Below are 15,860 nucleotides of genomic sequence, written 5' to 3'. Positions count from 1 at the left end.
TCTCCACCTTGTTCAACAGGTTTCCCGCCTGCCTTTAACTTCTCTTTAAAAACCACAGCCGCACCGGACAATCTTATAAACAACAACTTGCGTAAAATAATCAATTCATCATTAGATTTCTCAATCAAACCAGAATCTAAATATTTGCCTGCCATAGGTTCTGATTATTTATACCTGCACAAACATGCACAGAGTAAACAAAGCTGTGCTATGTGCATACAAGTAGAGCAGTCACATTTCACAGTGCATCGCAGTTTGTGCGTGTGTGTGTGCGCGTGTGTGTGCGTGTGCGTGTGTACGTGCATGAGTTAAAACAGAAAGAAAGGGTCAAAGCCTGCAGGTGGTCAGCCTGTCACACAGGTGGGAAATCACTGGCGCTGTTGGCCCAGCTGCTGTTTCAATAAGAGCTTTACACATAAGCATGCATAGGTACATATACACAATGTGTATGGTAAAGTCTAGAACCAAAAAGAAAGAGAAGAAGAACATTTAAGTATATTTTGGTCAATAAACGTGTTAAGTACCAAGTTATTTCTGATACACTTCGACATATAACATGTTGTGCACTCTAGGTGTACAGTGTGTGGGCCTGTGATAATGTTTTACTGTGATGAATCTTTACACAACTTAAACAAGTTGTAAAGTTAGTAGTGCTATTCCTGTAAGCACAGTTTGAGTTATCATTTTGATTTGATAGCTCAGGAATAAAGCACAAGGTGTAAATACCCCGATGCCTTTCCCGCTACATGTGTCATATATCATCAGTCCAATGAGGTCACAGGCTAGCAGCACCTCATTTAGATTTATAATGACACTGCTTATCAGGCAATACATAACTGTCAAAGTCATTTTTTTTTAACATTCATTGTTGTTAAGTATCATTTCTTTTCATTTCAATGAATATCTGTCAACATGTACGTGCTTCATCCCAGCATGCATTGCAGGGAAACACAAGGTAACACCTTAAACAGGTCAGAAGTCCATCAGTAGGTTAACACATTTTCACAAATGGCCCCAGACATTCCTGTTGCAGTTGACCTGAATTGAATTGTCTTTGTACTATTTGAGGAAACTCACACTGACACAAAGTAAACAGAGAACCAGTGAACAAAAAAACGGACCTCTGTAAACTGACAATAATAGGCACTCTCATGTGAAGAAAAAGCAGCTTCTGACAACGCTTCGCCTCGAGTATTGAAATCCAGATCACACCCTCATTTCATGATGAATTCACCATTCTTGCTTTGAGTATTGAGGCACTGATTGGATTCTGTAACTTCTGATTTGACTTAAAACGCTGGACAAGGGTTGGTTGTTATACACATAGACTGGTTATACATCCCTCTCCTTGTGCTACAGGCTCTTCGAGGCCATCAGTTGAACAAGTTTACAGTCAGTGTTTGTCTCAGACTCAGAAAGGCTTGGGGAAATCCCTCAGACACACACCCTATGATGAAAGACGCATGTTCCAGTGCCAGTAGAGTTCTGGAATCTACGTCTTAATTGTACACGAAACAAAAAGGCTCACACGTCACTTGTTGACCATGGATTGCATAACGTTGCCATATTGTGCAGTTTGATTTTAATGTAGCAGTATTGTGGTTAGCTTTTTTAACTACGAACTATCACGTATCATAAGGTATTATATCGACAGAATAGGTGACCTTACACTACTTTTGCTCAGTAACTAATGAGTTAGTTAGCGTTATTTCAGTAACATTGTTTTGAGAACAGTTTCATCATCACCCATAACCCATACGGGTAAAGATGTTCAATACAATGGATTGTCATTCAAATATTTAAGTTAGTGTGCTGAGTTTTCCAATAAATATCTTCTATGTTGTGAATGAAATGATAAGAAACCACAAATATACCACAAGTTTTGATTCCATGAAAGCTTAAAACAGTTAATAAATATGTAGCTGTTATATGCAATCTGCTGAGAAGAAAATCATTTATTTTGTAAACCACTCCCAAGGGGCTTGGCCAAAAGTGTGCAAAGACTATAAGAGAGGTGCAATTTCAGGTGGAGCATCACTCAGGTGAGGCTTTCAGATACCAATGTCTCCACCCTCTCTCTCTCCTGCCTGAGGATAGTACTTTGACTCTACCAGACACAGGAGCTGTCATCTTTGACTGAACAAGGTACAGATATTATCATGTTCATTTCATTATTCATTCAGGCTCTTACTTATTGTCTTTTGCTGTCATGTGACGGACTATCAGATCATTTAGAGAAGTATGTGTGACAGCTGCTTTCACTTCATTTTTTGAGTTTTGATTCTGGTGTCTCACAAGTGTGTTCTTTCTTTCCAGGTTATTCTTTAGGTATGTTGGCAGATCTGGAGACGGTGAGTGATATTTCATTTATTTTAAGAAGTGTGTATGATGTCCTTTTTTGGTTGTTTTTACACCACGAATGACAGAAATGTGTTTATATGTATACAGTAAGATGTTTCAATAACAGTTTGCTCTAAAATACAATTGTGTTTACTGTAAATTAATTGTGTTGGATGAGGGTAAAAGGTTATTTCTGAAGAAAACAGCTAACACACGTCACTGTTACCTGAATGTTACCTGTGCTAATAAAAGCACAAACACTTGCATAAATGTACCAGTCAAACTCAAATACAAATTGTCACTGTTGTTACCTGGCGCAATTCCAACATCGCACACAGCTCAGGTTAAATAGACAGTTCACTGCTGCATATTATTAGTGAAGGTCTATGGTAGATGGACAAAATATATGTTTTTATATGTTATATTCTGTTATAAATTATGTAAAAAAAATAACATTCACAGATTCACAGCTCATTAAAAGTTGATGAATGAGTGCATCCCTTATCTTCAGAATCTCAGAGTAAAATTATTCACGCGCAAAAGTACACCACAACAAAACAACAATGGGTGTTTCATGAAGAATAACGACACAGCAGGTGTTCGATCTGATAATAACACAGGTTATGACTGACCCGAGATTAATGCCACCCATCATGCAAAGTGTTTTCTCTCCATCAGCGTCATGCAACAAACTCTCTCTCAAAATCATATTTCTGAAAACCTGTGTCCTGCTCTTTGTTTGTCAGATGGCTTATGTGACTGAGATCAGGCTTAGCGCAGGTCGGGGGGCTTGGAGCGCAGCGGCCCCCTCCTCCTGCCCTGAGGTGGACCTGGAGGTCATCGAGGAGTACCTGCAGGAGCACTCTATGGAGGTCCATCCTGCGCACACTACTGCTTCACCTCCGGCCACTGTGTCTCCACACGCACACCCCCACCAGGGCACCAGGATCACAGGTTAGTGTGGCAGGTTTATTGGATTAAGTTTGTGCTTGTATATTTATTTTCTTCTCACTGTATGTTTTGACTGTTTCTCCGTAGTGAACAGCTGGTCAGGCAAGCATCCGTATGAGTGGCACTCTCACACTCCTCACGAGGAATATGACGAGCAAGCTCTGCATCCAGCCTGGCCTAGTCCCCATGACAACCAATGGGTGAGTTCAAGGACCTTATTTTCTTAGTACATTTAAGCTTGATTACCATTTATCATAGCTAGATAAAACAAAACATTACCGTGACACATGAGGCTCTTTGCTTCATGATTAAGAGACTCTGGCATTAGAATGTTGTATCTACTTTCTAAGTAGAACGTAAATCGTTCCTAAATTCTGATTGTATGTTATTCTGTATAACGCAGAGATCAAATATTTTCATAGACTTCTTGTGTTTGACAAAGTTGGCTTTTGCCAACATGATATGTTTGTGCCGACATATATTTTTACATTTGTAAATTATTAATATGTTTAATATGCGTCTGCTTCAGGACCACATTCCGTATTCCTACGGGGCCCCTGGATACTTTGACTCAGACTCGCTGTCCAGTGGCTCCCAGTACCAGGAGTACCAAGATTCCCCGTCACCATTGTCTGACAAGGGAGGAGGAATTGAAAGAGACCTCCTGCCTCTTGCCCCACTTTCAGGTATACACACAAACACATCGCAAGTTTTCTATTTATTTGTATTTCTTAAGTATGTTAGGGTAAGTTGCTTTGTTCGAGGACCATGGGACTTAAGACTGACAATATGACAATAAAGCCTTTTAATCTTTGAAAACATGTGCAGATGAGCAGCAAAACTTCCACATATCTACTCAAAAAACATCTAAGTATTTAGTTTGAGGTCCTATGTTGTGTTGGGTTTATATACATATGAGTCATTGTCACCTCATATTGGTATTTACATCCCCTTCCTCCTTGGCAGGAAAGAGGAAGGAGCGGTTGTTCCAGTTCCTATTTGAGATGCTCCAGACTCCATCGATGCGGAGCTGCATCTGGTGGCTTCAATCCTCCTCTGGCACGTTCCAGTTCTCCTCTGAAAACAAGGAGCGCCTGGCACAGCTGTGGGGCAAGAGGAAGGGCAATCGCAAGACCATGACCTACCAGAAGATGGCGCGGGCCCTGAGGAACTACTCTCGCACAGGCGAGATAAAAAAGGTGAAGAGAAAGCTCACCTACCGTTTCGATGAGAAGACACTGAGAGGCCTTCAAGGAGACTCTCATTCAGTGTAGGAGGCATGATGAGTAGGCATATAAATTGAATAAGTGCAAAGGATGTTCTGATGGTCTTCCGGTTATCATCCTTTCTAATAACCTTTCTGTTTCTAATTATAAGTCGAAATAAATGAATACTGAGTATTTGAAAAGCCAGAAGATGTATGTATGACTGGCATTAAAACATATGTAAATCTTAAAGGTTATCACATAATATCTACTTCATAAGTAGAATTACAATTTTTTTAATTTTTTTTAAAAGGTCTGCATTTCTGTTTTTATGTGATTCTGCATTGCAGATATTAAACAAATAAAATCGCTTCTTATTATTTACATAATTGGGTTTTGTAAAACATGATTTACTTGTGTCGAAATACCTTTTTTTAAATCAAATAAAAGAAAAATATTTTCAGAAAACAGAATTTGTTTCTAGATTTTGTTGATGTGTCTGTCTGCCTGTATGTCTGTCTGTCTGCTTGTCTATTTGTGTGAACAAAGATGTACTATGTAGTTCATATCAGATAAGCAAACACAGATGTGATTATTAACTGAAGCAAACACACACACCCACACTAACCAAAATTGTATGCAAAGTAAGCATGCATTGAAAAAGTGCCTCTAACAGCCAGCCTGTTAATCAATAACCCACCAGTCCTGTAACACACAGAGTGGACACACACAGAGTGGACACACACACTCAACACATCAGAGAGGAGACTGTCTTTTATGCTGCCACAGTAAAGACAATACATTTTCATAGTCAAATGACGGGGACACATTCATACATGCTGAAAAACATGTGACACGGGGGACCATTACATAATTGACTTCACTAAACTTGTTTGACATCTTTGTTTTTATTTTAAACCTAAAAACCTAACTTATAAAATGTAATGCCCTATGATCGATCAAGTTAAACCACAGCATATAGGATAGTTCAAATAGTTACAGAATTTGATTGCTGCTCATAAATAGTATAATATATTTCAAAATCTCATATTTTAAATACATCTGGCTTTACTTATTTAAGTATTTAAACCCTGTATTATCAGTATTTGTATGTAGTTAAGAGTTGAATACCACTGAAAATATGAAACAAACCTTTGTGTGAAGAATGTGACATGACTCATTTAGAATGTGTCTCCTCTAAGTCTATTGAGACACAACTGTCAGTGTGAGAAAAGCATTTTTTACCAACTGATGAAATACAGATGGCGTCTCTACGGAGTGCACGCCTGTTGTGCGTGCACAGAAAAGCGCTTGCCTGTTGAATACAAAAATACTCCGTTCATTACATTTCCGGTCATTTGAAGCCGAGAGCTGAAAGCGTGGAGGAACAGGTTTTTCAAAATGACAACCATAGGATTATGTTGGACATAACTTTCCACGGCCTTCAAGGAAACCTGCTCTATCAAACTTCTCAGCTTCTCTGACTTTCTTCTTTCGTGATGACTGACTGGAGTTGGGTGGCCTACACAGTACTAGAAGTGCTGATTGCCATTTCCTGTTTCCTTGGCAATGCGTTGGTGGTGTGTGCGGTGTGTATTGGCATCCGGGATTCCCTGCGAGAGCCCACTTTCTGCTTCCTCATATCCCTGGCAGTGGCTGACTTCCTGGTGGGTGTGGCGGCCGTGCCCCTGGCTGTCCTGTTGGATGGCTGGGTGAGTGTGACCCCTGACCTCTGCCTACTTCTCAGCTGTGTTGTGCTCGTGCTTACTCAGGCCTCTGTGCTGTCACTGCTCGCTATCTCTGTGGACCGATACCTCCGATTACACATTCCCCTCAGGTAAGGTCTAACTGATTTACAGCTAAGGAGCTTTATACTTGCTGCTTGATTTGTAGAAACAACCTTTCTTTCTGTTTTATCCCTCAGATACAAAGCCCTGGCCACACAAAGGCGTACATGGATGGCTGTTTCTGTGTGCTGGACTCTTTCCTGCATACTTGGGTTCACCCCTCTGTTTGGCTGGCGTAACTACTCCTCTCTAACATCAGATTTCACCAACACATCCTCCTCTTCCTCCATCTCTCCACCCTGCACCTTCCTCTCAGTTATTTCCCTCCCCTTTATGGTTTACTTCAACTTCCTGGGATGTGTCATGGCCCCCCTGCTGGTCATGACCCTCCTCTACACTCAAATCTTCCGGAGCCTGCAGGGCCGTCTAAAGGAAAGCTGTCCCCAGGCCCAGGCCTCCCTGCTGAGGGAGAAGAGGCTTGCCTGCTCCCTGGCTCTGGTTCTCATTTTGTTTGCCGGCTGCTGGATTCCTCTGCACCTGATGAACTGCCTGCTGCTGTTTCAGGGTCCACAAGCTGTGACACGGGGGACACTCTATACAGGCAGGTATCTTTTCTAGTACTTACAGTTTGAAGTAGATATTCTTTTCAAATATCACAATAATTGATCACACCACAGTCGCAGTGAAATCTGATAATAGCAAATCCATTTTACAGGTATTCTCCTGTCTCATGCCAACTCAGCAGTCAACCCTGTGGTCTACGCTTGTCGCATCCCAAAAATCCAACAGGCCTACAGTCAAATATGGAGACGCTTCATTGTGAGGCTGAACTGTTGCCATGGGGACAAGCAAGTTTGCCAATCAATAAAAGGCAGCCGAGCCAATCACATAGAGACATGTGGATCAGGAGGGAAAAGCACACCCTAACAAAGGACTACATGCTTTTTAAGTCCCTTATGTTTCAGTTTGGAGTTCATTATAGTTTTTCATAAGGTTTTATTGCCCACTCACACAAAACATCTGAAAATCACTCAATCCAACAAATATTTGAGACTTTATTACACATAAACAACTGGGAAACTACTGGCAGCCAGAGTGTGTTTGTTTGTTTGAAAAAAATGCATTCTCTTACTTGCCATTACAATCAGTGCCTGCTCCTTGTCTGCTGACTTTATTTGTATCAAAGCTATCTCATTAGTTTCCACTAGAGGATGCTGTAGACTAACACACTCACTAGCTGCTGTTGTACACAAACTATCACACCATCATAGTAGTTGACAAACACTTTCACATTCACTGATTATTGAACAACCCATTTTAGTCAAGTAAGACTTTATACAGATGTACATATATCAGTCATTTTACAGCCTCAATCATTTCATGTGTACATTTGTGCTGCTCATATAACTTGCTCTTTCTTCCTGTTATCTACAAATAAATGCGATACAAAAATGAGAGTGTGTTGAGGAATCATGTTCAGTGACTCCTCAGGGAAGGCAATAGACTGTATAGTTATCACCTGAGCAGGGTGCAGTCCCACCCACCAAACTATACAACCTACTACCTCACCCTGAAAGAGCCCGAATCAAACACGTCCATGTCGTATTTGGGAACATCAAACCTAATTAACCTGCACACAGATAACAATGCTTCACAATATGTTGACAACTCCAAGTTTTGATTGGAAGCGGGATTGCCCATCTGGAGATGACAGTCGGTGAGTAGCTGACTCAGCTGTCTCCTTGGGAAAGACAGTAGATTGTATAGTTATCTCAAAAAGAGGTTACACAACCCCACAACTATTCAATCTACTACCTCAGCCCCAAGGACAGCATTCACGTTGCTTCCGCATCAAAGATCCTCAAAGGTCATTTTCCTGCAATGGTACATAGAAAAAAAGACAGGGGGGGTTATCTTAATTATTCTCTGTAAGATACATGCCAGGTAAAACTGGAACTGCCTTTTTGAGTGTATATTTACGTTACATTTTAGACTGTCCCAACTCAAAGAGCTTAATTGTATTTCAGTTTAATTTCTGTGTTCCTGGAACTCATTTAATAAAACAACTTATGTCTGAAAATTGCTTCATGACAACAATTCTTTAAAAGATTTTAGAGAAATGTCTATGAATCTAAACAAAAGATGATTATGTTTATCGGCACATTTTCACCATTAAACCCAGCTTCTTTTTTTTGATACAGTGTTAAATGTCCTAAAGGAATTTGTTCCCATTAAAATAAATTAAAGACAACTTATTTAACGGTTAGCAGACATCGGAAAGTGAGAGCACTAATGTGTAAAAGCCCAACAAACAACTCACTGGCTTCCTGAGACTTGGATGTGATCGAAAGAGAGAAAAAAGAAATGCTCGACACTGTGCCAGGAATTCGTTTCCGTTTTTGGCCAAAAACTGAGCTCATTTCAGTGGGCTATCCCTGTGTAGGCTGGCTGCTGCTTCTCAGACGGTGGTACACACACAGATGCCTGCAAATATGGCTTCCACCAGCTGCCTCTGATTGAATACAAGGCTGGGATTCTGCCCCCCAAAACACAACAAGGAAACACAAAATGGCGTCTCATTCATCGGCCATTTTAGTTCTGCTTAAAAACACTAGAAGGTCCACCTTTCCGCTTTTTTCCGAGGACGCTATCTCACGATGAAGAAAAAGTGTCTGTTCTATCGACAGTGATGGAGAATCAATCTTGTGCCAAGCACAGAGACGAAGCCAAGAGACCGAATGATGCGCTCACAGTCACGGATACAAAGTAAGAGAAAAACTGTAACAACACTTATCAGACAGAGGGAAAGTTCACAGAGGAGGAGTACATATATGCCACTGGTGCGATTAACAGATCCGCCCTCGTTTCGATCAAAAAGTTGGCACTAAACAAGTTGATTTCTTAACTTGTATTAATCTCGCTATTTGAGACTAGGCTCCCCGTCAGACAGCTAAATACTCCACTCTTATGGGATAAAGGTTGGGATGGGCCAGCCAGTTAACATGGCAGCTACTGAAGGGTTAACGAGTGCCAGACTAAAATGCCAGACCTTGGCCTCAGATAGACAGAGAAGGGAATAGGAGGTACACTGCTTGCATAAATTAGCATACAGCCACAACCCCTGAGACATGGTCCAGGCCAGCCTATAGTTAGCATGCAGTAGACCCTGCTAGTCTGATTAAAGAAGACCAGACAGACAGAAGGGGGTGGGGGTGTGTTGGCATGATGCCCAACTCTGCCACCGTGCCAGTGACAGATCTACGAGCTCTGTTCGGTCGCCGGGAAACGTCCCTTAACTGGAGCTGTATTTGGAAGACAGACTATTAGTGAAATGACACAGTGTACTGGGGGGAAATTGGTCAAACTAATGAAGATTTAACATGTCCTCCAATGAAAAATACATACACATTAAACACTAGTAGGGAATGTTGTGCTTCTGGGTTCCTGCACAACTCCCGACTGTCTAGCAAACACAGAGGCCAATCTCGGTCAGTAATGTGATCTCTATTGGGCGCTGTCTGTGATGGTGGACTTTGTCCATGGCACATAAAAGGGGCACACAAGGCTTGGTGCGGCAAATCATTTTCTCTGTCAACAGCTCCAAAATAAATGAGCCTTCAGCTCAGAGGATCTTAAAAGGAAGACAGGGGAAATAAAAAAAGAGGCCTATTGAGTTAATCTCATCTGCCTATCAGACAGTCTGTCTGTGCATCCGTCACAGCAGAATTACAGCTAAATGGTAGTAAATTCATATTAGCAAGTTATGTCCTCTCCTGCCCTTTGATAAAGTAGCTCTGCTGTGACCAACCAGGATATGTTTTTATGGATACAATTTCCTGTTTCAGGATCTATCTCTTGTTAACAGTGACACATGTTTCTTCTGGGTTTTCTAAAACCCCATGTCAGTTGTAGCACTGGAAATGTAATTTCTATAATAAACAGATCTACAGCAACAAATCTATCAAGCCCCTATCTAAATCTAATTCCGGCATTCAACACAAGACATTGATTTTAAATGAGTACATTTTTATAACACTGACACAACTATAAAATGAAGGGCTTTTGAGAAAATTCAAAAGTGAACACCTATAAAAAAGATCAAAATATCTACTTAGTTAAAATAAAAATGCCTGCTAAACGATTATTCTACTGACTTTTTACATCAACATGCTGTTCTATCAAAACACACAAAGAAACACTGCAACTTCATCATCTATAGCACATCCAAACCCATGCGAGAATCAAATCGCATTGTGGAAGCAATAGGCCGTAGCTTCCTCCCGACACTGTTGGAGGATGCAGGTTTCGCGGATTCATTCCTCACCCAATACAAACGACGTAAACACACAAATTAATCAGCGAATCCCCAAACACACACAACAGACTCAGTTGCCAACAAAACTCCTCAGAATTGGAGCAAATTTTAGCAGGAAGCAAAGGCAGGGAAATACCTATTGGATTGCCTGGTCCCTTGGTCCGCGTGATGGGATGAATGCTTGGCAGACACAACGGAGGGGGCACCAGACGATTGGTACAGGTTCCTGTGTTTCTCGCTCTCTCTCTGAGCTTTGTGCCAAGAATGGGCAGTGTCTGTGTGCCAGGCAGAATTTCAATAAGGGAGGAAGGAGGTGGTGATGGTGGGCAAAGAGGAGGAGGAGCAGTGGGGGAGCTGGAGTTGGCAGAGGAAGTATGCCACACAATAAACGGCAGAATTAAGAATTCCCACAGTTAAAAAGATGCAAATGGATGTCTTGTCTTACTCGTGTCCAGTCTTACTCTGGAGAAAAAAATAGTATCGAGGCATATGGCAGATACGAAAGAGAGGGCTGATCCTCAGAGGAGCGATATGGTGATTTTATTGTACATGCTTTTTCATCTTCCTCACTCCCTGAGGAATGCCAGCTTCCTACATTAAAGGACGAAGGACAGGAGCTCTGAGCGTCTTCCCACTTGGCAAGGTGCCCACTCTGATGTTCTGTATATCCTCATTAACTAAGCGCAAACACATAAGGCTCATGCTCGTGTATTTACATGTATACGGATATACACTGCCATATGCATGGAGTTACACACACTGGAAGACACCGCACAGTTGCTTAACCTGTGCACATGAAAGAAGATAATTGTATCTGATCCTGATTTATTAAAGCCTGATTAAATAAAAAAGGCTTCCGGTCCTTTGCCATCGACTGCTCTGTGATGCAAAGTGAAGGGCTCCACACAAGGCTCAAAGGCATCAGAGCAAGGTAAACATGTCAGGCAACGTGTTTGATAAAAGGATAGTATGCCTAAGATAAAACAGGACTACAAGGCAGCCATTGTTTTGACTATCAACAATCATTTCAACCATAGAAGTGGAGCTGCGTTGAAATGAGTATGAAAAAAGGTGGCAGGGCACACACTGCTAAATCTACAAGATTTGGTATGTAACTATAGAAAATGCATTTTAATACGTATATAAATAGGGTATTATTTGAGAGAATGAGAGGTATTATTTGATAAAAGAAATTAGGAGGAATATCCGAGTCATGGGTGTAATAGCTAAAGTATAGCCTGCAATTACCCAGATGGCCAGATGTGTTTCCAAAACCACTGAACGAAGATAACGTAGATCAAAGGTTTACCTCCTCCTCTTCATTTACTCTCTCTATGCCCTCTCCTCTTCTCCACTTGTCTATGCGTTTGCCGATGTGCTGATGAGATGTGTGGTTACCATGGTTTCAAATGTTTCTGAAAGCTCAGATGCCTGGCCTGGCATGTTGCTACACGCCCACATGTTACAGCCTTCACTAGTGCAACATAGAGCAGGCCATACAAACAAACGCTCACATACAGGGTGTGCATGCATATTTGTGCTCGTATACAAAGATTAGCGTGCAAGAGTGAAATCAGGTTATGTCAGGACAAAGCAGCGTCAGCTTCCTGCATGAGAAGAGAAACTTCCTGTTGCCTCGCTGCAAACCGCAGCTGGTCAGCCAAGATATCAACCTATCAGCTATGCTGAGGCTGAATGCAGGAAGTAAGCCTGACTGCCTCTAGGAGAAAAACTCAGAAACATTATGAGGCAACACGGTAAGTTCATCTGAGGATAAGAGAGGGGCGGGGAAAGAGCTCTCTCACTCCTACCTCTCTTTCTGTCTCTGTAACCCTTGTTCTCACTGTTTCTCTACAGCTTCTACTTTCTTAACCTTTTCCTCGCGTCACTGTCATATCGATATACATGAAGAAAGGTAATTTTGTTGTTAATTATTTAGCTGTCGAATGCCAATGCTGATTTCAAGTCACAGTTGCCAGAGAATTATTAGTAAAATAGCCATGAATTTGAGGGGCATGTTGAAAGGCATGTTGAAAGGGTCTGCCCATATTCACCGTTTCACAAACACGTGGCACGAAGGCGCCATCTTAACATGGAACCGTATTTAGATCCAGATAAAGTATTAACATTAGGCAGTCCAGTTAGAGTACCTGAAAGATCAAATTGGTTTTTCGTTCATTTGGATATCCTGTTTTGACTCATACAGACATTGATACTATGTTCCTGTTTCAGGGTATACAGGCCTCTAACTTCAGACTGAAGTCAGAAATGCAGGTTAAAATTCAAAGATTTCTGAGTACGACATATCAATCTGACAAATGCTACTCTATGCTTTCTTCTATAAAAATAAATCAACAGCTTCACTGATTAAATTATATGATCTACTGCAGAACAACAACAGTAAACATTTCCTTTTAGCTGTCGGTTTCACCTCTCGGTTTCATATCTGCATCAGTTTCCTCTGAAGTGCAAAGCTTCGTACACAGTAACCTCCGACGCAGTGGGTCAAGGCAGTTACCACCTTTTAACCAACTGTCACACCTTGAGATTTCAGAAATATAAAAGTCAAGCACAAACAAACAAACTGTGAAAATACTGCCACATATTTGAATTTTAACAGTGGCCGAAAGTTCAAGCAGCGTGTGAAGGGAAACTAAGTCAATACTGCCTCTGTACGAGCTATCATAACGGCTCGCGATGATAAGAGACTTCCAAGTGTCCCACTTGTCCTTTGACCGCAGATAGTCTGGTGCTGACGTGAACCCAACAACAACTCTCTCGGTCGACCTTCTGAGGTCAGAAAGTAACCAAGGGCCTTTCCCTCCTCCTGCCAGTCTACACAGAGTCACCTGTTTGGTACAGAAAGCCACAGTACCACTGTTTACCTCCCTGTCAGAGCCTGCTGACCTCGAGCAGACCGGGGAGAGGAAGTGGGCGACAGGGACAGAGAAATAAGACATAATGGAAGCAGGAGAAAGAAGATGGACAGCAGGGAGTCGAGGAGTCCCTCTGAGCTCCAGAAAAGTTCCTACTGTTATGTCCATTGAGCCAAAATGGCGGCGATTGGAGTACAGCGTGGCAACGGACGACGATAGACACATTTACAGTACGAAGACCATGATGAAGGACAGAGAAGAGTGTGAGAGGACTGAAAGAGAAGATTACAGGGCTGTGAAAAAGATGGGAAGAGGTGTCGCAGGATAAAAAAGAAAAATACCTGGAGCCTGTACGTGAGCGCCGGGCTGGGCCGGAGGACTGGAGGAGAAGAGGGCCGTGATGGCGGGAAGAAGGGAAAAGAGAGGAGTAGAGCACACCCTCTGTGAGCTACACCCCCTTCCCACAATCCCCTCCTACTGGCGTGAGTGCGTCTGTCCGTACACAGGGTGACAGAGGGACGCCTGCTCTAACATAGCCCTATAACACAAACACAGAAACCGCACACAAGCCACAGTTTCTAACACACTGAGCACAGCAAAAAGAGAAACCAGACGCACTATACACTCACGTTACTTGCAGTTTCGTGTGCCCAAAATGGAGAAAACCCACAGACGGAGAACACAAAACACAAACACACACATAATCAATTCGCCAGCCTTTGGATCGCCCTCTGCTCTGCCCTGTGCTGTGTTTGCCTCGGTCCGACTGCCCACTTTGGCACTGCTGCCAAGAGGGAAGGGGAGAAAAGAGAGGGGAGGGGGGGGGGGGTGTAGAGACAGAAAGAGGAAGGGAGGGACATGCTGTAGCAAGAGAGAGAGAGAGAGAGAGAGAGAGAGAGAGAGAGAGGAGGAACAGAAAGAGGTGGAGTCAGAAAAAGAGTTGAGAAAGAGAGTGAGACAGACAGACAACAAAAAGAAAGAGAAGAAACTGTCGTGAGCAGACGCGGTGACACAAAACAGCGGGACAGCAGCTGGCAGCACTGAGGATTTGTATTTTAAGCATTCAACATCCAAAAAGGTCCTCTCACCTTGTACTGTACTTACTCTACTCTATGCTGCAGCCTCAGACAGATGGCAAGAAAGACTTCTGCCATGTTGTTACAATCAATAGATCAAATAATCCCACGCTGACTTGAGATTCAAACTGAAGGCTCATTGATATTTATTGTCAAGTTCTCTTGCCTCAAAGAGGAGTTGCCGACGTCTTTATTCTGCCTTCTTTTCTCTGAATCTCCCTCCATCCTTTCGCAAAGTCGTCCTCTCCCTCCATCGGGGGATTATATCTGCCGTCCTTGTTGGGAGGGGTTTGAGGGAGTCCAGCTAAATTAATCAATGAGCGAGGAGGGTGGATATTTCAAAGAATGTCACTTTTTTCTACAGCCGTTGAGACATCTTTCCAGGTCTCCCTTTGCTTTTTCACACCAGTAAGACAGTGGAACACCAATGCAGATCTTGGATCAGTGAGCTGTCGCCTCTAGATGACCCCAATCATTAGGAGAGAAAACGTAAATCCATCTGTTCATAAATGGCCGACCGTCTCCGTAGCCCAGCTCGGAACCAATCACTGGCATTAGAGCGGTTATCCCGAGCCGAGCCAACCAATCAGAGCTCAACTCTGAGCTGATGTCATTTTGAAAATGTAGAGTGTAATAAAAGAGGAATACTTTTTAAATTGCAAACTAACCCTTTCTTCCAAAACTTACATCAGCCACTTGATGAACAGCTTGTTTTCTGTCTCGTACTTGAAACAGTTCCTTCCTTGTGGCAGCTGCTCTAATACCTGAGTTAGAAATGTGTTATTTAGTCCTCAAACTGACACACACACAGAAATTTTTGGAGGGCTCTCCCAGTCCTCAAACACTCACCGCAGAGACAAAACAGACCACAATAGTCCAGCTTCTCTGCTTTAACTCTGCATGAGTCTTTTCTCGAAGATAGGACAATGGACACACACACATTCATACTGTACACGGGCGCACACACACATGTGGTGCGAACAATCCGGTTCTTCTATGGAGGCTCAGATTCAGCCAGCAGGTTGGACAGCCCCTCAACCTGACGTCACGTCTCCTTTGTTGTTTATGCATTTATTTCTCTCCTCAGCTGAACTCTCTGAACCCAAAGTCTCCCCCCCCCGCCTCCTCCTCCCCTCCCGTCCCATCCTGCACTTACCCCCTGCCAAAGAAGGCGGGCAAATACAGTATGACTTTAACAAGGAATTAAAAAAAAGAGAGACAGACAGACAGACACAGAGAGGGGAGAGACAGGGAGAAGGAAAGAAAGGAGCTCAGATGTCTCTCTCACTTTTTCTTTTCCTCCTTTTCTT

At 42.5% G+C, this 15,860-nt stretch overlaps 2 protein-coding genes and 1 long non-coding RNA gene across 4 annotated transcripts; 2 read left to right on the top strand and 1 right to left on the bottom strand.

Moving 5' to 3' along the window:
• Positions 1–1,297: 1,297 nt before the first annotated feature.
• LOC117450093 (transcription factor Spi-B-like) lies at positions 1,298–4,870 on the top strand. Its single transcript, XM_034088126.2, has 6 exons — positions 1,298–2,145; positions 2,317–2,351; positions 3,087–3,294; positions 3,379–3,491; positions 3,821–3,977; positions 4,258–4,870. The coding sequence occupies exons 2-6, from the start codon at positions 2,331–2,333 to the stop codon at positions 4,563–4,565; spliced, it is 807 nt and encodes a 268-aa protein (XP_033944017.1). The 5' UTR covers positions 1,298–2,145; positions 2,317–2,330; the 3' UTR covers positions 4,566–4,870.
• Positions 4,871–5,804: 934 nt separating this feature from the next.
• On the top strand, positions 5,805–7,276 carry LOC117450085 (adenosine receptor A1). Of its 2 annotated transcripts, none has more exons than XM_034088113.2 (3): positions 5,805–6,333; positions 6,421–6,884; positions 6,999–7,276. In XM_034088113.2, exons 1-3 carry the CDS (start codon positions 5,996–5,998, stop codon positions 7,208–7,210), a joined length of 1,014 nt encoding a protein of 337 aa, XP_033944004.1. In that variant the 5' UTR covers positions 5,805–5,995; the 3' UTR covers positions 7,211–7,276. The 2 variants fall into 2 exon arrangements, with proteins under 2 accessions (XP_033944004.1, XP_033944002.1); XM_034088111.2 differs by having other exon boundaries at positions 6,421–6,888.
• Positions 7,277–7,324: 48 nt separating this feature from the next.
• Positions 7,325–14,230, bottom strand: LOC117450108 (uncharacterized). Its single transcript, XR_004552542.2, has 3 exons — positions 14,104–14,230; positions 13,816–14,012; positions 7,325–8,159 (listed from the first exon to the last, which is right to left on the bottom strand). It is a non-coding gene; the product is annotated as an uncharacterized lncRNA (long non-coding RNA).
• Positions 14,231–15,860: the final 1,630 nt, after the last annotated feature.

The sequence above is a fragment of the Pseudochaenichthys georgianus genome, chromosome 7, assembly GCF_902827115.2.
Source record: "Pseudochaenichthys georgianus chromosome 7, fPseGeo1.2, whole genome shotgun sequence".
NCBI classification, from domain to species: domain Eukaryota; kingdom Metazoa; phylum Chordata; class Actinopteri; order Perciformes; family Channichthyidae; genus Pseudochaenichthys; species Pseudochaenichthys georgianus.
The sequence above is the reverse complement of the archived record's forward strand: the minus strand, read 5'-3'. Positions and strand labels throughout refer to the sequence as shown.

What these genes read in the sequence shown, in the direction of transcription:
- LOC117450093 (XM_034088126.2), top strand. Translation starts at nt 2,331, where the DNA reads ATGTTGGCAGATCTGGAGACG. An exon ending in CCAGGGCACCAGGATCACAG is followed by an intron (nt 3,295 to 3,378) that starts GTTAGTGTGGCA and finishes GTTTCTCCGTAG; the next exon opens with TGAACAGCTGGTCAGGCAAG. An exon ending in GCCTCTTGCCCCACTTTCAG is followed by an intron (nt 3,978 to 4,257) that starts GTATACACACAA and finishes CCTCCTTGGCAG; the next exon opens with GAAAGAGGAAGGAGCGGTTG.
- LOC117450085 (XM_034088111.2), top strand. Translation starts at nt 5,996, where the DNA reads ATGACTGACTGGAGTTGGGTGGCCTACACAGTACTAGAAGTGCTGATT. An exon ending in CGATTACACATTCCCCTCAG is followed by an intron (nt 6,334 to 6,420) that starts GTAAGGTCTAAC and finishes TTTATCCCTCAG; the next exon opens with ATACAAAGCCCTGGCCACAC. An exon ending in GGGACACTCTATACAGGCAG is followed by an intron (nt 6,889 to 6,998) that starts GTATCTTTTCTA and finishes TCCATTTTACAG; the next exon opens with GTATTCTCCTGTCTCATGCC.